Raw genomic sequence first — 21614 nt, 5'->3', positions numbered from 1 at the left:
TATTCATACAGTAAAGCCTCTTTGTGGGAGTAACAGCATCATCAAAAGGCATAAAATATAATGGGTGCAAACAAGACAAGAGAAAAACATTAAAACAAGGCACAGTTCAGGTTATATGCAAACTGATTGTCTTTTCGCTATAATTTTAGGTATGAACGATATGTTACGATCTCTTATCTCCCCTCCTGCCACAGATCTAGTGCATTAATCATGTTGTTTTCTGCTTTTATAAAAACACTAGTGGGAGAGACTAAACCACAAACCAATAAATGCTCATGGGACTCACTTAAAGAAGAACACATACATGCAAACGTGGCTTTGTAGTGTCTTCAGTCCTCGAGGCTTGTGATTATGTGGATGATTATAAGCTAACTGGGATTTTTCATGACACATCAGTCTCTTCATATGAACTCACATTTGGTTTCATGTGGGAGCTTCAAAACAAACATGCTTCTATAATTATAACTCACTTCACCACTGTGTTAAATTTAAGCTTCTGGTCAAAACAAATGTCTGATATGTGTTTATAAACAGCACCATCTTGTGCTCATTGTTGCTGCTACATTAGTATTGTACTGGATATACGTAGTTTATCAAATATACACATCTGTGAACACTGAAGAACAAAGACATGTCAAGGCACATTTATATTTTCCTTAAAGGCATTAAACATCTTTACATAATGTGTTTGATTACACAGAGACATGGTTATTCATACATTTTTAAGAAAAAAAACCTGACATTTACAAAATAAATCCACAAATCCATTGATTAAAGTGGTAAATTCATGAGGAAAAAACTCAAATACAATCTGAGATTCTAAAGTTGTACATTTTTAAGAGAAATTGTAAATTTACAAGAGACAAAGCATGGATATACTGAGAAAAAAGTCATATTTAAAAGGTAAATATAATCAAATATACACAAATATACACAAAAGTTTACAATACCCCTTGATATTCTTTGGCAAAGGGGTAAATAAGTAATAAAATATTTGAATATACTTTAAGATAATGAAGTTACAAATGTGTGAGAAAAAACTCTGATTAAAGTTGTACATTTATGAGAAAAAAAAACTGCAAATTAGAACCAAGCTGTGACTGAAAATAATAAATGAAAAGTAAACACAATTAAAGTTAAAGTTTAAAAAAGCAGATTTTTATTTCAATATGTACTTGTTGTTGTGTTTATTGTCACACCTGCAAGTTTTTTTGCTTCAAATTTACAACTTTAATCATTTTTATTTTTTCATTACGCTCTTTTTTCCTTTTCAACAGCCTGTAAAACTCCATATATTTAACTAAACACTGACCACATAGAAACATCAGGTTGTTTTCTACATGGTGGTGGAAGTGCAGAGGGCCACTGGTTTGATGATGAGGGTGAGCTCCATGGGGACAGGGGGGGCGACATACCTCTCCTCCCTCAGCAGTCGCAGTAACAGGTCCTCCGTGTTCTGAGGCCAGCGGTAAACACGCGTATTCTGAAGCCACGTGGGCACATGGATCTGCAACGTAAACTAAACATCAGACCAAGAAACAAAAGACTGAATCCTTAGTGTTAATTATAATAAATCCTCACTAACCTGGGATGCATTAGGGAAGAGAACGGGGATGAATCTGAAATTCAAGCTGCCTTGCTGGATGAACTCAGTTTGCATCTAAAATTACAGACGAGCAGTTAGTTGGTGTTAAACCTCAAATTTACTGAATGACTTATCAAATAATTTTTTTTTTTTTTTTCTCACCATAGAGTGAATATATTTGGTGTGAAGACCGTGGCTGTCAACTACAGATCCCTCAATGTCTGCTTTATATTTAGGACTGATGGCAATGATGATCAGAGTAGACTGCTGCTTAAAAAAAGATTATATATTAGACATTTTAGCTGCATTAAAAGACAACTTCATTACTGCAAAGAGGAATTTTGAGAAAGTAAAACAAAGGCTTGTTTCTGGGAAATTAATCTAATTTTTAGGCTTAGAGATGTTTAAATAAAGTACGTCTTACACTGTTATAATTATACATTTCACAAAATATTGGAGCAAATATGAATTAAAATCAAAGGACCTTCAGTGAAAAATTAACCAAATCTTAAGTATCATATAGTTGTAATACCATGGATGGCCACTGGGGGTGTCCCCAAAAAGACATCATGGTTTATCTGTCCAATAATTATATAGGCTAATGTATAGAATATGGCTGCAACAACAGCATATCTCAAGAGAGAACAACACTGCTTTATTCAAAATTGGGACCACTTATACAACTTCTCAGTTAAACAATGTAAGTCTATCTTAAATAATTGTTTTCATTGGCAGTCATATGCAAAACTTTTTTTTTCCAGTTAACTTTTTTTTTGTTTTTAAGTGCACCTTCAAATCAATCAGATTTACTTACATCTTTAAGGTAACTATCCTTCCATTTGTTGATGTCCATGGATCTGATTGGGCTGTCAAATATGTCAATCTGTAAAATTGAAGTCAGAGTTGAAAGTGAACTATCATATACATTTTCCATCATTATTTTACAAACAGCTATAGTGTGTCAGATCCTAGGCCAACATCCATAAAACTGCTGCTGTTCCTCTTTAACTTCCCATTGAGATTCTACATTGAAACCCAAAAATGTTCTGATACAACCAAGTTACACTCTGAAGTTTTTCATGAATCTTCCTAAATAAATCACATTTCTTGCCTTAGGCAGCCTTAATATAAATGAAACCACATCTTTACAAATTCTGTTCTTTAATATTGTTAGATACAGCAAAAATATTTGGAAAAAAAAAGAAAAAAATGTTTTAAAATGTCACTTACAGCTGGTCGAAATCCTTGTTTCCTGAGGAACTCTACAAAGGGGATCATCTCTGAGGATGTGTCTGAAGAATAGGTGATAAAAACATTTCCTGGGAAAAAGATAAATTATGCCATCAAAATATATTTCTTTCAGATTGTCCGTATTAGAAATCCCTGTGGGCTTTAATACAATGCAATATATATTATTTAATGATTTCCTCCTCAGACTTCATTGGGCTTTCTGGATTCTATTGCCTCTATAACCATGAAATTATAATATTTCTTTCTTTAAGAGGTTTATGTCTGGCTTTACATAGGACAAAAAAGAAAATAGGTCAAATATTAAATTACAAAGGATGGAGGAGTCCCAGCTAGTTAGTATTAAAGAGTTTCAGTCAAGCAAGAGTGGTATAATAAAATAAATTCAACAGTGCAGTTGTGCTGGAATCCAGTTGTTTGTCAGTGTTATGTAATAAAATGTCTAAGTTAACATTTTTTAGCGTTGCACACAATTGCAGCTGTGAAGAAATCAGAAGTGACCTTAAGGATTTTGTGTTAAAAATGACCTGAGCCCAAAGCCATTAGCTGGTCAGCTGACCCTAACCCAACAAATGAACAGTTCCATGCACAAAACAGACTCCAACACAAACTTCACATTAAGCACGTGAGTAAAATAACTCACTGCACTCATCGGGCAGACTGATGGTTCTCCTTTTCTCGTGTGGATGTGAAACAGATGCCGCTGCACTGGCTGAGTTTAGGTTCATCACGTTGACCTTTGACACACCCTCCACATGAGGGACGGAGAACTGCGGTACGTTGACCGAGACGCTGCTCGGAGGAATGCTGCTCTTCATTATGTGGTCATGAGGTGGGAGCCTGAAGTACCAAGAAAGCAGAAATAAAGATAGAAATACTGGAGTTAGACTTAATGAATGAACAGGAACAGGAAGAAAAACGTAGACATTCTGTAATTACAAAATCACGGGGTAAATAGTCAGAGAAGGTGTACTCTGCATTCTAATACCCACAGTAACATACTGAAGGCCAAAACCTGCAGTTCCTCAAATGGCCACATGAGGCTTGCTCCAAAAGTGAGTCGATACCTATAGACCACAATGTTAAAATGCCGAAATATGAATAAAAAAATAATAATGTTATGTCTCAGCCCGTTCCCCCCCACCCCTCAAAAAAAAAAAAAAAAAAAAAAAAAGTCTTGAAGTTCATTTTCATGTGACTATCTTGCTGCTTAGTTGGACATTCAGAGCTTGGAGACCATCACAGGATTGTATGATGAACTTCGCCAAAGTATATCAGTATAAAATTTAAATAATTTCAATTCTATTGGTGTATCTTAGCAACAAAAGCTAAAAATAGCAGTCATTCATATTAGATTTTATGGTCTGCCAGCTAACCTGCTAAATAGGGTGTTTAAAGATGACATTACTATTCCATTTTCTTATATTTTGTTAAACTGTCTTTAGCTTTGATTATGGGACACATTTGCAGAAAGCATATGCAATTATTTCCATCACTTCATGGACACATAATGTTGCTGAACCCAGACATGACTACCAGAACCAACCCCAGATTACAGTCGTGGAAAAAATTATTAACCCATCAAAAGTCATCAGAAACAATGGTTACGCAATCAAGTACTAACTCCTGTGTGTATCATGTGACTAAAACAGACAGAAAAGAAAACATGGAATGTCTAAAAGCACTGTTTTTGTCAGTACAATGCCATAGATATTGATATAAGAACTGAAGTGGTTTTGGTTATTATCAAGAAAACATGGAAAATGTCTAGATATCAGCTCTGAAATTAAACTCTTATGAGCTATTTTTGTTGTTATCATTATATTTGTCCAAAACAAATGTACCTTTAGTTGTACCAAGCATTAAAATAAACATAAAACTGAAGAAAACAAAGGTGGTCTAATAATTTTTTTCTGTGATTGTGTAACATTGCCCCCACAGGCTTGTACTGTAGGCACTAGGCATGATGGGTAATCACTTCATCTGCCTCTTTTCTCACCTTGATGTGTCCATCAGTCTGACACAGGGTCAGTCTGGACTCATCAGATCACATGACCTTTTTCCTTTGAAACAGTCTAATCTTGATGCTCTCTCTTAAACTGATGGTTGTTTAAGAAATGAGAAGCTACTGCATCAGTTAATAAAGTTATTAAAGACCGAAAAACATATTATTCACCACAGTAATTATCCAATAGCAGGATCTGAACTATTTGCTTCATTAAATACAGGTTGACTTTTATTTTGTCTTGGTTGTGTATGTTCATATTTATATTCAAGTAGCTGAAGTTACTGGTGAATTTAACATGACAGTGTTGTTTTTTCATTTTGACTTCAGTCCTCACTCTTCCTCAGCTCCACCCTCAAATATGGACGCATGTGTTTCCAAAAAAGAAAACAAAATGTCGTCAGCCAAACCTGTGGCTTCAAAATAGCCCTCTATAAACCAATGAACGACATCGCTAAAGCTTCATACACAGTTGTCCTTATACAAAGTAGGACAAACAAAATCAGGATGTCGAATTACATCATCTGGTCACTGTCTGCAAACCAGCTTTTCTGAGAGTGTGAAGCCGAAATATATTACGTGTAAAAATAAGAGCAGCTTAAGCATGTATTTAAAAAGTATGTGATCTGGAAGGCAGCTTATGTGTGTGGGTTATTTGGGTAATTCTTGTGAATGCAAATGAAGTGGTTAGATTTTGTTGGTCAGAGGATAAGTACTGTATTCCATAGCAAAAGTCATTTTTGGCCATAATGAAAAAATTCACACACAAATTATGAAAATAATGTCACTGAAATGTCATAGATCAACATTACTGTGATATTATAACGCCATTTAAAACACTTCGTTCTCCAGTATTCAATACCTACTCAATTTTGTAGGTTCAGACAGAATATTTCTTACTGCAACTGTCAATACAAAGTCTATTTTACTGTAAAAACATCTTATTTACAAATATTAAAAGAATCATGGATGTAAAATTAATCTTCTCTGGTTGAAAGAGGAATCAAAAACAAAATGTGATCATTCTAAATGTACTTAATTTGTATTTATTTGCTCCTATTTTTATTTTGAATCTTATTTTATTATTATTTTTTTTACCAGTTTTGAGGATGAGGCCAGGTACTTCTGTGCTGACAGGGCCCAGTGTGGGGATATGGATGAGGTGGACATGTGTTGACTGGGTTCAGGTTGTACTGTCCTTCTCCTGGAGAATAAAAACACCTGACATCTGCGGCACGATCGACATCTGTGGAGAAAGAATAGTTCTGTGTGACAATGCATCTGTGGAATTTTTCATCCCAATTAAAATAATTTTAGCCTAGCTGCTTTTTGCCTGAAAATATTTGTGCTCAGAGCAAATGCAATCATATCAAATGTAACTTTTGTTAAAACTTTAATTAAACATTTATAACTTTAAGCAGTTTGGTTTTGTTGACATGTCAGACTAGTGAATACTTCCTAGATGTTTTACAATACACTTTTTGTTAGATTTCTGTTTAATCCAGGCAGACAATGAACAAAAATAGTGGATGCATCAATAAATTTGTTTTAAAAAAAAAATTAATTCACTTAACCCTTAGTGCTGAGATTTTGATATGATCTCTAATTTTATTTATTTTTGTCTCCATATACTTTCATATTGTAGTCTCTGAAATTTTGAAATGTCAGTTGTCAGTATAATTTCTCACCCACTGATAAATGTTCATCTGCACAATTTCACATTTAAAAGGAGCCAAAACTATTTAGTTTCATGAGGAGATTGTATTAATTAACAAAAATGCAACAGAATTTCTATTCACTTCAATCTCAGAAAATTAAATTTCCCATCATACATTTTTTGATGAGTAATATAGTTCAAAGTGTACTTCCAATGGACAATTTTGCTTTTTATTGTGTCTTTTCTTTTGCTTTAAACATGACTTCTTTTGTTACTGTTAGTGTTACTAATACTCTTGTTATGTTATCTTTTCTCAGGTGTATGTACCGTACGTTTCCACACCCTACAATAATAACACTGCAAAAGAATTTCAAGCTGCCCCAGTTTCCTTGTTGAAGTAATCACATTTCAGGATCATATAACTTTGTCTTCCCGTTAATAGTGATGTTGACTTAATATAAATATGTAAACAGATGTAATCAGCTAAAACGATAGTTTGTGTTATATCCCAGTAGAAGAACAACTCTGTTTTCTTTAATTTGCAAATTATTCCACAGTTTCTAGAATTTAAGAATGTTACATTTATCTTACATAACCATGTTTTTCTTGCTTGTAATAAACACATCTTGCTGAGATGTTGGCATTTTTCTATTTTTAACATCCATCATGGTTTATTTTCATTTAGACATAAGACTTTCACTGAAAAAATACTTACTTAATACTGTGACTTAATGGAGGACAAATGTTCATATTTAAGAATATCTGGCTTCTTTTTAGTTGTTATATTGTATACTTTCTTTGTAAATGGTTTCTCTGAAGCCAAACTTTCAAATATGAGCCAAGGGAATCGTTTTTTCTTACCGTACTGGTGCAGGTAGTGCTGTGGAGGAACAAAGGGGCTGTAATGTTGCCATTCATCATCTGATCTCAACGGCAGTGGAGGCTCAAGTTCCTCTTCATAAGTGTCAGGATGAAAACTGTACTCATCATCCTCCCTGGATATTGAAACAGAAGTTAATCCATCCACAGTCATACCTGCTGATGCTTCATTCTGTGGCTGATTTCAACGTTTCCTGTTACCTAGATGTGTCTCTGGTTAAGGACTGAGCTGATCCACTTTGGTTTGAGCCCCAGTCCCCATTAGAGCACAGCCCTCTTTCTGCAGCATGATGGTGAAAACAGCCATCCAGACATTCATGATAGACACTCATCCATGCAGACGTTGCTCCTGGCTTTGCCTCTTCTCTGTGCTGCATCCGCTCTGAACGCTGTTCAGCATAAACTGGCTGATTCCTCAGCTCCTTATTCCCCTGTCCACCTTTACATGTGCTTTGACAGAAAGAATCAGCAGCCATGTGACAGGCTGATGATAATTTGTTTGTTTGTGGATTTGTATCTAAGATCTGGTTCATCCGTTTGATTCCAGTGGATACTTTAAAGAACAGAGAAAACATGAACAAATAGTTGCACTGTTCATAGCTGGGTTGAAAAACATAAAATTATGTGCAGACTGGCATTAAAAACAAATGATGGTTGAATGTTAAGATGTTTTTTCCATGTACAGTCTATGAAAATGTGACTGACATACAGTCACTAATGTCACACTGCAGCTATGGCATTAAAGAAAGAAGTCAAATATTCTTAAATTTAACCACATTGTTTTGTACTAATAAATAATCAAACAAGCAAATAAATTTTGCACAGGTGAAAGAACATTTTGTGTTCTTAAAACTACAATAAAGGCACTATAAGGCACTGAAAGACCATAATGAACCATAAGACTAAAAACAGCTGTTCTTCATCTGAAAACACACGCTGTTAAAGTGAGAAGTTTTACAATTGGTCTTAAAAACAAAGAAAAAAATGTTGTTCATCTGCTGGAAAAACACAAACCATTGGTTTTGTTTCTGTTCACACATCCCACTCAATATTATCTAAAAGATCAAACTAACACAAAGTTAGATTATTGCCTTAAAAGAGATCATTTTTCTACAGAAAATCATGTTCCACAGGATTATTTTTCTTTGTAGAGAAAAAAAGGCTCATTTCCTAAAAACAGATCCTTTTACTCTTTTTTTCCCAATGTCCTCATAATAAAATATTTTTGCAGACAGATAAAGGAAACATTTTGGGAGGACTAACAATGGCCTACCTGTTCTCTGCAGGATTCTTTGCAGTCCTGTGGGTGCAGAGGCTTGTGTGCACGACAGCTTGTTATATGCAAATTCTCCCCTTCTTGAGCTGGGGCCAATCAGAAGAAAGAATGTGGTAAGTGTGTTGCAGATCCAGATCGGCCAGAAAGATTAAGTGAAGGTTAAAGGTAACCTAAGGATTTAAACTGGACTTGAATTCAGTTATTGGAAAGTTATTTCTATAGGTAGTTTATTCGACAGCTGCAACAAACAACAGCTTTAATACGTTAAACTTACATGTCTATTCACAAATAAGGCTAATGGGAGACTAGGATTATATAATTATAGAACATTCATTTGAATTTTTTTTTTTTTTTTTTTTAAAGCCAGGAGCTTATTCCTCTTTGTTGGCATCTCTCCAGCTGCCAGCTTGATTTGCATACAGTAAACTCTGAGTTCAGTCATGTTGTCTTTGTGTTACGTTTAGCCTCAGGGTAAACCACTTGGACTAAATCAATCTTACTGACACCAGTAATTTCAGCTGCAGGTGTGAATACAGTGATGATGGATTGAAACGTGTTCAACTCTGGAAATGCTGACTGTGGAATATGTATGTTTTTGTCTAATATTTGATTCAACATGAAGAAACTTAATACTTATTCATCTCTATTTGGAAATAATTAATCTTTTCCTGACTGATGTGATATTATGAGGATAAAATAATTCAATATTATAAAACTATATTTGCATGCAGTTATTGTAGGGTCTAAACACTCCTAAAGACACGCTGACCATTGAAGTTCTGCCATCCCATACAGATTTAAAAAGGAGTATTGCAATTTTTTTTTTGTGTGTGAATCAAATCAAAGGTCAGAATAGTTGTCGCCTCTCAGTAGATGCAGCATAAACATAATACATCAGGCTGGTCAAAACAAAACAAAACTCATATAATTAAATCCAAATATCAGATTTTGGGTTAAGTTTGGGATTTGTTGTGTGTCTGGACCTCATAGGTGCACATGTAAAATATTCACGTATAATACATAACACATTTTCACCACATTTCAAGTTCATTATCTGCTCAATTTGTTGTTCTTTTGGGAGGCATTTTCAGATTTTCTGAAGAAAAAAGTATCAGGCATGGTTCATATGAGCTGAAAAACACACTGAAAACACAAACACATGGATATGAAGTATTTATTCTGGCACCATCTTTTATTTTTCAGGATTTATTAGTTTTTTCCTGAAGAAAGTTGTCACTCCGTTATACATTATATATTAAAATTTCCCCTTTGTGCCACTTTCAGTCTATTCCCCATGACCATATTTCCTGTCAGAATGACAACACTAGAGGAGGATAAAAATCAGAGGATTTATGCTACAATAATATCTCTAGTATTTTTTATGGTGCATCTCTCTAAGAAGGTGTGTCTGCTGATTAGATAAGTATATTTTACATGTGATATCTTGGGAGAAAGTCACCAAAATGCTGCAAAATTTCGAACAAATGTAACTCAAAGATGAACTAAACACCCTTAAGAACAGAGGCAGTAACTTTGAAGTGATATGTTTACAATGATGATGTTAGGAGAAAATAAACTTTATTCGAAGTCTGTCTGTCTTTACCAGTAAACTCTCATGACATCTAATAAAACAAATCTTGCCCGGAGGAAAAAACACATGGGTGGGAAAATCTTTAACAACTCTGGCTTAAGAAAACAGGGAAAGAACGGTTAATACAGTTTAATACAGTTTAATGCAGTTTAATTTGCTGCACCATCTTTGTCAATCTTTGCATGAACTGCAAAGACTTGAATGTGTCTTACAGTATCTTTATGTTTTGAGATTTTTTTGGTCTATTTGGCACAAATTTTTCACTTTGACTCAAGGAAGAACTGCTTACATTTTGGTGGCCAAAGTCCAAAGGTCAACCTAAAAATAACACAATTTGACCATAGCTAATAATATATGACAATGATATTTGTATTATAGTGTTTAAATCTTCAAATAAATGAATGCTTCACTACCACTTTATTCTAACAAGATCTGTCCTACTGGAGCTTCTTAATGGAGTCAATGGATGCGGTATCGTACTAGATGGTGTCACCCTGCGCTGCCACATGTGCAGTTACAGTTTGCCTCGGGCTTTTTTTTAATATCATATCATAAAATCACAAACATCTATCAGCTGTGTTCTCCCGCGTGCATGTAATCACAAACGGCATCTTAAAAGGAGACAAACGTGACAAACTGTTTCCTAAACTGGAGACGGTATGTACAGTACGAAGACAACAACCGCTGAGAAATTGTGTTTTATTCATCCAAAAACAATGACCTCCGCCAAATAAGAATTTTTTTCTATATTTTAGTTGTTTCATCAAGAGATTTGAGAAAATCTATTCTTGTATTTTTTTCCTTTTATTTAGGTTTTATCTATTCTATTTTTTATTTTATTTTTACAGTTGTTCTATGTCTTTTAATCTATTCTTGTATTTTACTCTGTTATTTATTCATTCTTCTGTACAACACTTTGGTCCACTGTGGCTGTTTTAATGTGCTTTACAAAGAAAATTGGATTGGATAAGAATTATTTTTAATTTCATTGGTTGTGTGTCCATCTCCATTTACAGCGTTCAATGAGCATCATTTTTGTCATTTTATATCCACTACAGATGTAGCAGCACCTCTACATCAGATCTATCGAGGGTATTTATTTCCCTTTGGAGTCTTGTTTTTCCCTTTTGGTCTTGTTAAAAAGTAATTTTCATCAGTTTAAGCACACAGCTGCACACACTTCTGTACAAATAGTAGCTAATTTGCCTAACTTGACATTGTACAACCTGTGATGTGAATAAGGAGCGTGTGCACATGAAAATTGGAACAAAAACATTGTCAAATTTGCTCTCAAACCTGACTTTAGATGAGCGCTTATTGACTAAAAATGATCAGCTCACAGTACGATGATGGCAAGATTGTTTATTTCCAAACCAGCCGCTGTGTACAAGTAACAGACAGAGACAATAAATAATGCAGAGACCAAGACATTTACTGTATATCTACCAAATAAGGGGAGTCAAAGTGATTGTTTCTTTCACTTTTCCACCCATGAAAAGCAACAAAACACACACAGAGGTGGTGCATCGTCTGTAATGACAATACATAAGATGATAAAATGTCACCCAGAGCCGTGTTCTGCCCTGGCAATACACGTGTGTAATCCTAAACTACAGACACAGTTAAGACCGGTTGAGCAAAATCATTGTTGAGCAAAAATAATAAAACAAAATGAAAAATGTTTGGTCTCTTAAACAACATGTTATTTCCAGATACACACCATGGAGGGACAAACACAAGTACACATCCTTCATTCCTGTCATGTAAGTGGCAGTTTTTGTTTGTTTGTTTGGCCGCTGAAGCAGAAAGAAGCAGAATTCTTACACAGCCTACTGCCAATACAATAGAGCAACATACATATTAAAATATCATCAAGGTAATAAGCAGTCGGAAAAGGGTTGGGAGCCCTTTTTCAACTGCATGAAGCTGAACTAAAAGTCACTTGAAGCCGATCTAAAAATCATTGGCTGAAGCTGAAATGCGATGGATGCACCTCATACCAGTGCAGATGTCATACAAGTTGGGTGGAAGTCCATGATGCACTATAGTTAGTGTGTAGAAAGCATGAAGGCATTCCCTTACATTATAAGAGTATTACTAAACATGAAAAGGCAAGAACAGGTGTTATAGTACATCTAAGTTCCTTGAGAAGAGGATAGCAGTATTGTTAAATTAACCTCGTAAAAAAAGGTCAGCGGACTCTCAGAAAAACTTCTGAGATCTCAATCCACAATTTCTAACTATTTCCAACTCTACTGTGGAGCTCATTTCAAGCCAAAACTTGACAAACAAAGAAAACATGTTTTGTAAATGCCCTGCAGCTCACTACCAAACACAATACAGTTTTCAAAAACAAAACACAATGAACTAAGAAATGCAATTGTTTTGCTAATATTGAATTTATGGAACATACAGCGAGAAAAATATAATAATGGCACAGTGTTTCTACCGTGTTTATGGTGTCAATCCTTCTACTGAAATATTGAGATTTTAAATTCAAGTTATGATATTGTACAAAGAAACTTATGAGAACAAGTCACAAAACTCACCACTTAACAAAAAAGAACAGAAAACATGTGGTGTGAGATATTCACATGACAGAAACGCTGTTGTTTCAAGAAAAAAAACTGTATTTTTATCAAATACAAATAGCAGCTGTTGAATGTAGACTGCTGTGTTTGGTTTACCTGTAATATTAAGCATTTTTCCCATAAAAAAATATCTTTTTCTCATAATTTGTGGCCGTTTCATTGAAATATTCCCACGTTATTCTTAAATAATCTGATTTTCACCTTTACCCACTCCTTTGTATCACAACAGCAAGAAATAGTGGGAGTCAGTTACATGTTAGACACATTATTATTTCAGATTAATATGAATCTCATATGAAATTCTGAAAACTGCAGGAATCAAATGCAATAATAAGACATACTAAGCAAAAACATCCCAAATATATATATATATAGTTGGTGACATTACTGGATCCTCGTAATGTCTGAAAATAAACTTGAAATGGGGGATATTTGTCAGAGCTGATTTTGACAGAACTAACTTTACTCATAGCGCCTCCTGCTGTTGTAGAGGTGAATTAAATATGTGAAAAATGAGCACAAACAGTGGAAAGATGAGATAAAAGCTGTAGTGGTTCTGAAGCATGATGTATTGGAAAAGTGCTATGACATTTGGTCAGAATATTTTCTATTTACAAACCAAACTGTGTCTGTTCGTGAACCGCATGGGAATTTGTGAAACCTGTTTCGTTTGCTTTTAAGTTTTAGCAGGAAATTAGCTCCGTACTCTGTCATTATTATGTTACGATTTGTTACCGACTGTGAGCCTCACACGTATTCTACGAGCTGTATATCTGAAATAACTTTGACCTCGGATTAAAAAAAAATCCACACATTTCCAAAATATCAAAAGTAATAGAAAATGAAACAAAAAGAGATAAGTAAACAAGCAATTTGTATTTACATTACATACAAGTTACACAACTCGTCTCATCTCGTTCATCCATGGCAGTCATTTTTTTTTAACTCTTCAGTCATCTCGGCGCCCTCGTCCGCCTCCAAAAGCATCCGTTCATCTGATAGTCAGTTTGCTGTCGTAGCAGCTGTCAGTCCCTGTGTGTGTGAAGCTTGGAAGTCAGTCAATGAGCTTTCAGATTGTTAGAGCCACATGATGGGAGAGAATATGTGGTGTCTGGCTCCCTCTAGTGGGAAAACCCGTGAAATGGCATGAGATGAGAGCAGCGCCGCTCAGAGATTATCCCCCGGCTGGTACTGAGGCTCAGTGGCAGTGAAGTAGTCCTCCAAAAAGGCCTGCAGGTACTCGAAGGTGGGCCTCTCCTCCGGGTCTTTCTTCCAGCACTGCACCATCAGCTCGTGCAGCGAGGTGGGGCAGTCCTGTGGGCACGGCATCCGGTAGCCCCGCTCCACCTGCTCCAGGACCTCCCGGTTATTCATACCTGGACAAAGATAGGAGGAAAAAGCCCACAGAGAAACACAGGTGAACAAAACAGGGTCTGGTAAAAGTAGCCACAGCATGAATGAATGAATGAGTGAATGAATGATTGATTGATTTTTGGTTTGTACAATAATCACCACACACAGTACAACAACCACAATAAACACAAAAACCAAAAAAAGGAACAGGCCAGAAGCAGAAGCTTATCTTTTGCTTATCCTTTTCACCTGACACACCACTTACATTAATTTAAATGTGTACATCATTGAGCATTGTCATTATAACAAAAGAATCAATAACAAAACAAAAACATCTACCATCTCCACTTAATATTCCTGAAGGATCTTATACTTAGGGCATTTTTCAAATTTTATCAGAGAAGTGAACAACTTAAATTCATCATTAAGTCCATTCCATAATTTGGACTTCACATTTGTCCTCACTTTCATACATTCAAAAATAGAAAGACCTCTTAAATTATAGTTACTCTCTCCTAATTTAAAGATCTTTTGAATTGTATTTGGAACAATATTTTTTACTTTATAAATCATCTCTAATATGTTAATATAAACAATATCCAGCAATTTTAAGGTATTAAGTTGAATAACTAAATTAGTTGCTTCAAAATATCCTACTTTATTAATTATTCTAATAGCTCTTTTTTGTATTTTTACTAATGTATCTATACTAGTTTTTCCTGCATTACCCCATATTTCTGCACAATATGTTAAGTACGGCAGAACCAAAGAACAGTATATCACGTACAGGGTGGGGAAGCAAAATTTACAATATTTTGAGGCAGGGATTGAAAGACAGTGTATGACCAGTTAGTTTATTGAAAGTCATGAGAATTTATTTGCCACAAGAAAATTGACATAATAGAAAATGTTTTTATTCTATGTGTCCTCCTTCTTTCTCAATAACTGCCTTCACACACTTCCTGAAACTTGCGCAAGTGTTCCTCAAATATTTGGGTGACAACTTCTCCCATTCTTCTTTAATAGTATCTTCCAGACTTTCTCGTAATAGTTTTGCTCATAGTCATTCTCTTCTTTCCATTATAAACAGTCTTTATGGACACTCCAACTATTTTTGAAATCTCCTTTGGTGTGACGAGTGCATTCAGCAAATCACACACTCTTTGACATTTGCTTTCCTGATTACTCATATGGGCAAAAGTTTCTGAAAAGGTATGGATAATAGTGTTAGGTATGATTATGACATCAATATATGTTTGGTTTCAAAACAATTAACGTAGTGCCTGCTGAGAAAAAACAACTAAATGTTCATTGTAAATTTTGCTTCCCCACCCTGTATAGGCTGTTTTTATTTAGTAAGTCCCTTGTTTTATTCAATATGCCTCTAGATTTGCACACTTTACTTTGAATACTCAATATGGGGTTTCCAACGCAGTTTACCATCTATGATGACACCTAAAAATTTTGCTTCATAAACTCTTTCTATTTCCAATAAAATTTCCAATTAAATATAGTTTTGCATTTTCAACATTTCTATTACCAGAAAAGATCATAAACTTTGTTTTATTTTCATTTAAAGATAATTTATTATAATAAAACCATTTCTTTATCAATACCAATTCTTTTTCTGTTTCTTGTAATAACTCAAATATATCTTTTCCAGTACAAAATAAATTTGTGTCATCAGCAAACATAATACATTTCAGTATGTTTGATACAGAAAAAATGTCATTTATGTAAAATGTAAATAATTTTGGTCCCAAGACCGAGCCTTGTGGAACATGTGGAGCATTACGTTATATTGGAATACATTACCACTGGCACTTCACACTTTAAACTCAATTAAGTCTTTTAAAAAGCAACTGAAGACCTTCTTGTTTAAACAGGCTTTTAGTCAGGGGTGGGTTTTATGACCGTTTGCTTTTATATTTTTGTCTATGTATGTAGCTGTGTGTGGGTTTTTTGACTATGTATTTTACCTCTGATTTTATTGTACAGCACTTTGTGAAATCTTTCTGCAAAAAGTGCTATATAAATAAATACACTTTATTATTAGACATGTAAAAGGGGGGAACTACAGGCTACAGAAACTACAGAAATGTAAAAATATTTAAGTAAAAGTACATTTTTATTGGGTGTTTCTGTGCAAAGACGACTGAACTTCACAACATATTTCTTTACTAAATAGATATTTCTATCTTCTGTTTTTCTAAAATATTCAGTCCACACAATCTTTATTTTACAAAATATCTCTGTCCACATCATGAAGCAAAAATGATTAAAAACTAGTACAAATGCTTGGATAACCCATTGCTTCCAGCAGATTTTAAACTAAACCTGGACATTGTAATGATAATGGAGGGAATGTTTTATTCATATCATCGACCCTTTCAAGACCATTTTTAGAACCTTTTCTCACTGTTTTTTTATTTAACAAACGAGACAAAAAATGAAGAAATTAGATGAGAGACCAGAGCATCAGTATTGAGATCCACTTTGCTAAATATCTGGATTAGTGTGGATGTGGTTTTAATACAATACGATGACTATGAAAATAATCTGACAAATATAAAAAAAAATAAAATAAAAAAAATAAAAAATAATAATAATAATAATAAAAAAGTTCAGTCTCCCATTCATGTCTATTTTGTTCCCTTTGTGTCTTACTGAACAAAAACTTCAAGTTGTACTCAAAAAATAACATATTGGCCTATCTGAAAGATAATAAAGAATGACTTCTGACTACAGGCTGCATCATCTTTTTTTTGATGACCATCTTCTTCTTCTACACATAACTCCATCATTACTTTGTGCACTTTTTTGCTAATGACCCAGTACAGCACTGACTATTAACACTTCCATGATCAAAGACATTTTGCTTAGTTTGATTTAATGTTGTGAAAAAAAAAAAAAGCTTTGTCAAATCTTTTAAGTCATTTTCACCTAGTTTTTATCTCATTATGCTTTCACTTCAAGGTTTATCTTTCACATTATGGTACATTTTCATCTTGTTATTTGCATAAAGGATGGTTTTGTCTGTGTATGAATTCAGTCGTGATGCTGCAACGGTGCACAATGATCTGTGATAAAAATGATCAACAATTCTTCATAATAGATTTAAAACTAGAGAAATGAGTCTGTTTTGAGAAATTAATGAAAAATGTAGTGAGTATAATTAAAATAGCAGAACAATAAATGATAAAGTAAAGTAAAATACAGATTGCAGAGGGCAGTGGTGGAAAAAAAAAAAAATCAGATCCTTTAGTTAAAGCTGCAGGAGTGAAAAACAAGGAACAAATGCAAGACTTTGAAAATATGCACCTTCCTTCTGTAGCTCTCAAATCAGAAAAATTAAAGATATATATAGATGCACTTGATTTTTTCCATTTCATTTTGTAATGTTAATGTGAAGTTACATTTCCAAGCTTCCACGTTGATACATGGAGCAGAAAAGCCATCGTTCATATATTCAAACCCCCCCCATCCTTCTGAAAAAGCCTGTGATTAGTCTAACTCCAGGAGTCATGTGGTAGATTTTCTACAGCCTGAAAACAGGGAAGGAGTAAATGCCTCTCAGACCACTTGAATTATAATATGCTGAAGGGGAATCATGGGAATTAGCCTAGTGATGCTAAAAAACCTTGTAGCTTTAAGTTAAAGTACCAATAAATCAACAATATTTAGTTTAAAATAACTTCATTAATTCATTTCTTCAGGTTCTGTTGAGACACTCGGTCACTTAGGCTTAAAATACTTTGAACGTGGGTTTGCAGATGACTTCACATGTTCACACATTCACCTGGGAACATTTCTCTGCATTATGCACGGAGTAACGTACATTATGCAACACACTGCTCTTTTTTTAGCACGAACAACCACGGCACATCCACCTTTGAGCCGATGCAAACAACTCCCACACACGCTACGTTAATCAAACAAAAGCAATAAGCTGGAATTAAGAAGTGGTTATGTAACATGTGGCTCTGATCCATCTCACCTGGGTAAGGAACTCTGCCCTTCGTTACCAGCTCTGTCAGCAGGATGCCGAACGACCACACGTCTGACTTAATGGTGAATTTCCCGTAGAGAGCAGCCTCAGGAGCGGTCCACTTTATCGGAAACTTAGCCCCTGAAAACACATATGAACATGATTTTTTTAATGTTTTATGTTCAGGTTCAGGTCACTTTATTTATTTCTTCAGGTAGATTTGTTTTGCAGTTACACGATGACATCCTTTTGACATGTAACATGAAACCAAGACATGACTTGACTATAAAAATGAATCGTAAAAGTTCCATCAACCACGACGTTAAAGATAAAAGAGATGGGTCAATAAAAGAACGATTATGATAAAAGATAAAAAAAACACCTGGACTAAGACCAAGGAACTGATTCTTAAGAGGTATAGTATTTAATAATGACAATGAGGGCTGTTTATAGATGACGTTGTATTGATAAATATGCTGTAATTACTGCAGAAAATTGTTGAATTGTTGAGTCTGTTTGTATGACTGTACTACTATGATCATTCTGTTGTGTATAATTCAATTACTGCATTATGTATTTGTTGTGGTTGAATGCTAAAATTAGGAAAAATGTATTGTTGCATTAAGTTAGTGATGAAGGTATAAAAGCACTTGAGGGGTAGGATTAAATAAGTTCATACTTCTTCCTACTCCTTTTCAGCCGTGTAAAATTCAAACTTGCACGTACTTGAAGATAGATTCTGTTCATTTAAATGTTATTTTGTTATTGTTTTTGTCTTTATTTGCTTCGTTTTGTTTATTTTGTTGCTTTGCTTGTAATAAATAAATAAATAAATAAATAAATAAGGTTAAAATAAGTTTGAAGAAGTTAAAACCCCAGTAAAAAATAGTTTAAAATCTAATTAACAAGTTTAAAACCCAGTCCACGCCAACATAAATACAAGGTAAATTCATAAATAAGAAAAATAAATAAATAAAAGTTTTACCTCCTTAAGTATTTTATTCTTTTATTTAGGTTTTATTTATTGTTCTGTACAGCACAGTTTCTTTGTACAGTTGTTCTATGTCTTTTAATCTATTCTTGTATTTTACTCTTTTATTTTGGTTTTTATTTATTCTTCTGTTCAGCACTTTGGTCCACTGTGATTGTTTTAAAGTTGGATTGGATTGATTTAAGTTGCTGCAATATAAGCATTAATCAACCAACTGTACTACACCCAAAAAACCTTAAAGGAACTAGGTCTCTTTACAGATTTGCTTCCACATCTGTTATTTTTTCATCATGAGGACATTGGTAACATCCCAACAAGGAAAAATAGGAAATTGTGGTTTGCATTTTGCTGACGTCAAACAAGTAAACATTAAATTGCTAACAAATGAGTGACTGAACATGTTGACAGAGTGACTAACTGAAGTCTGGAAGTCCTCAGTTAGTGTAGTTCAAGTGTTTTCGGGAGAGGGCTGCTGCATATCCTTCACAAGTTTTAACAAAACACACAGTGACAGTAATATGCAGTCTGTTATGTGTTGTGTTCACTGCTCCTCAGCCCTGTTCTTTGCCTTTTGCACTGAATGTGATGTTCTACTTGTGTCTGTGCCATACCATAACCACATGTGCTTCTGTTTTCCACTGCTGTCACCAAGGCCAAAATTCCTGCTTTACTTTAATTACTATGAAAAAGAAGCATATGTGCATGTATGTGTGTGTGTGTCCATGTTTTTCTTTAGTTACAGGGACGAAAAACATGTTGAAAGAGTCACATTGTGAGGACATGGAGCTGTTGTCTGAGGGTTTACAGTTGTGTTGCTTTAAGGTTTGGGTGAGGATTGGGCACGAAATGAATTTAAGTCAATGAGAAGTCCCTTAAAGGCATGGAACTCAACCATGTGTGTACGTGTGTGCTGGAGTTGACAAAATGGAATAAATCACTGGTCCAAAAGGTTTTTCCTCTGACTATGAGGTTTTCTAAATTACTGTGGTGGAGGAGTATAATACTACAGAGGCATTCAAGTCCATGTAAAGCAGGAATACATATGGGTTCTGAGTTACACAGTCAGAAATGAACCATTAAAAAACACAGATTATATAAAATCTGGTTTAAGAATCATAACAAACTAGTATTTCTTGATACTAACATGTAGGGTTCGCACACATTTTCAAGGTCAAATTCGAGCATTTTTAAGGGTAATTTTCAAATTTTTCCAGCACAGCACCTTATTGCTGGAGTAAAATACATATCTACAGGAATACATATGCTCATGATTATTTTTTTCACTTTTTATCACAATGATGTACAGTATATTGTGCTAAAAACATATATTCTTTTGTATTGTCCTCTATATGATGAACTGAGAGCCTCTTTGTTTGATGACATGTTTACCCAAAACTCTGATATGTTCTGGAGCACTGACGAGGACAAGATGAAACGGTTGTTTAGTTCAAATATATATAAATTAGCATTATTTGTTTGTAAAACCTGGAAAAAGGGCAGGTGTGTTTGTTTAAATAGGTCAGTACTTGTTTTCTTGTTCATATCTATTGTGCCTATTGTCTGGTATTTGATTTTTAGTTTGTATTTTTGGTGTCTTATAAGCCCATGTAAGGGCTGGGCATGTTCTTTGTGCAAGACACAATAATAAAAACATTCATTCATTCATTCATTCATATAAAATTATGTTTCATAATAGCAAAATGTTTAGAAATTAAAGGAGAACACAAAGTTTTATCCAAAAAAAAGGGTAGTCACTTGGCGTTCTTCGGGCATTGAGCCAAAGATTAAGATAAAAATGTACCTGGAGTCGACCTGAGAGCACCAAATTTTTTTTTTTTTTTTTGACAAAATGTACGACCTCTCTCTAAGTAGCTTTGGCTTGGCATGTAACCTGGCAGACTTAATATTTACAATAAATAAATAGATCACATCAGAGTTAAAATTGCAAGCACTTAAACTAAAATTCAAGAATCACAATCTTAAAATTCAAGCATTTTAAAAAATTTCAAGCACCCGTATGAACCCTGGACATGTTTATTGAAGGCAGAGGAAGTAAACTACACATGAACCTAGAACGCTTCCACCTGCACTGCTGCTGCTGTGAACTGAGGAATCATGTATTATAACAACTAACAACTTCACCTTCCATCTGGCAACTACAGAGGCTGCAAAAAACATCAAAGTTTCTCAGTTCAAGAACTTTCATTTTGTCTTCTTGTCTAAATGATACAGGGGTTATTTTCTTTTGTTCAGACCAAGTAGTAGTAGGGTGATGTTCTCATGATGTTAGGGTTAGGGCTGCAGCGACAGTCGAAATATGTCAGGTATGAGAACATCACCCTACTACTACTTTGTCTGAACAAAAGAAAATAACCCCTGTATCATCAAAGTTTCTTCCTCAAGCCAGTGTTTGTTTTGTCTGTTATGAGATTTTTAGTTAAAGTGACTCA

General features: G+C 34.5%; 2 protein-coding genes across 4 annotated transcripts in view; both read right to left on the bottom strand.

Moving 5' to 3' along the window:
- Positions 1–1026: 1026 nt before the first annotated feature.
- LOC115414039 (adapter protein CIKS-like) lies at positions 1027–8664 on the bottom strand. 3 transcript variants are annotated; one of them, XM_030127230.1, is made up of 10 exons: positions 8648–8664; positions 7576–7763; positions 7357–7490; positions 5937–6084; positions 3477–3673; positions 2816–2904; positions 2400–2468; positions 1748–1852; positions 1586–1660; positions 1027–1507 (listed from the first exon to the last, which is right to left on the bottom strand). In XM_030127230.1, the coding sequence occupies exons 2-10, from the start codon at positions 7749–7751 to the stop codon at positions 1337–1339; spliced, it is 1164 nt and encodes a 387-aa protein (XP_029983090.1). In that variant the 5' UTR covers positions 7752–7763; positions 8648–8664; the 3' UTR covers positions 1027–1336. The 3 variants fall into 3 exon arrangements, with proteins under 3 accessions (XP_029983090.1, XP_029983088.1, XP_029983089.1); XM_030127228.1 differs by lacking the exon at positions 8648–8664 and having other exon boundaries at positions 7576–7923; XM_030127229.1 differs by lacking the exon at positions 8648–8664 and having other exon boundaries at positions 5937–6066; positions 7576–7923.
- Positions 8665–11586: 2922 nt separating this feature from the next.
- fyna (FYN proto-oncogene, Src family tyrosine kinase a) overlaps positions 11587–21614 on the bottom strand; it is a 48487-nt gene continuing 38459 nt past the window's right edge. Inside the window, exons 11-12 of the mRNA XM_030126933.1 lie at positions 18183–18314; positions 11587–14208 (exon numbers count right to left, since the gene is read on the bottom strand). Coding sequence (XP_029982793.1) covers positions 14000–14208; positions 18183–18314 — 341 coding nt within the window. The 3' untranslated portion in view covers positions 11587–13999. The remainder of the gene's footprint in view (positions 14209–18182; positions 18315–21614) is intronic.

Source organism: Sphaeramia orbicularis, chromosome 22, assembly GCF_902148855.1.
Source record: "Sphaeramia orbicularis chromosome 22, fSphaOr1.1, whole genome shotgun sequence".
Lineage (NCBI taxonomy): Eukaryota > Metazoa > Chordata > Actinopteri > Kurtiformes > Apogonidae > Sphaeramia > Sphaeramia orbicularis.
This window is presented reverse-complemented; position numbering and strand designations above follow the sequence as displayed.

Coding starts and splice junctions, on each gene's coding strand:
- LOC115414039 (XM_030127228.1), bottom strand. CDS start 7,907: ATGAACCAGATCTTAGATACAAATCCACAAACAAACAAATTATCATCA. Junction 2,905..3,476: donor CAGTCTGCCCGATGAGTGCA/GTGAGTTATTTT, acceptor TCTTTTTCCCAG/GAAATGTTTTTATCACCTAT. Junction 1,508..1,585: donor TCTTCCCTAATGCATCCCAG/GTTAGTGAGGAT, acceptor TTTACGTTGCAG/ATCCATGTGCCCACGTGGCT.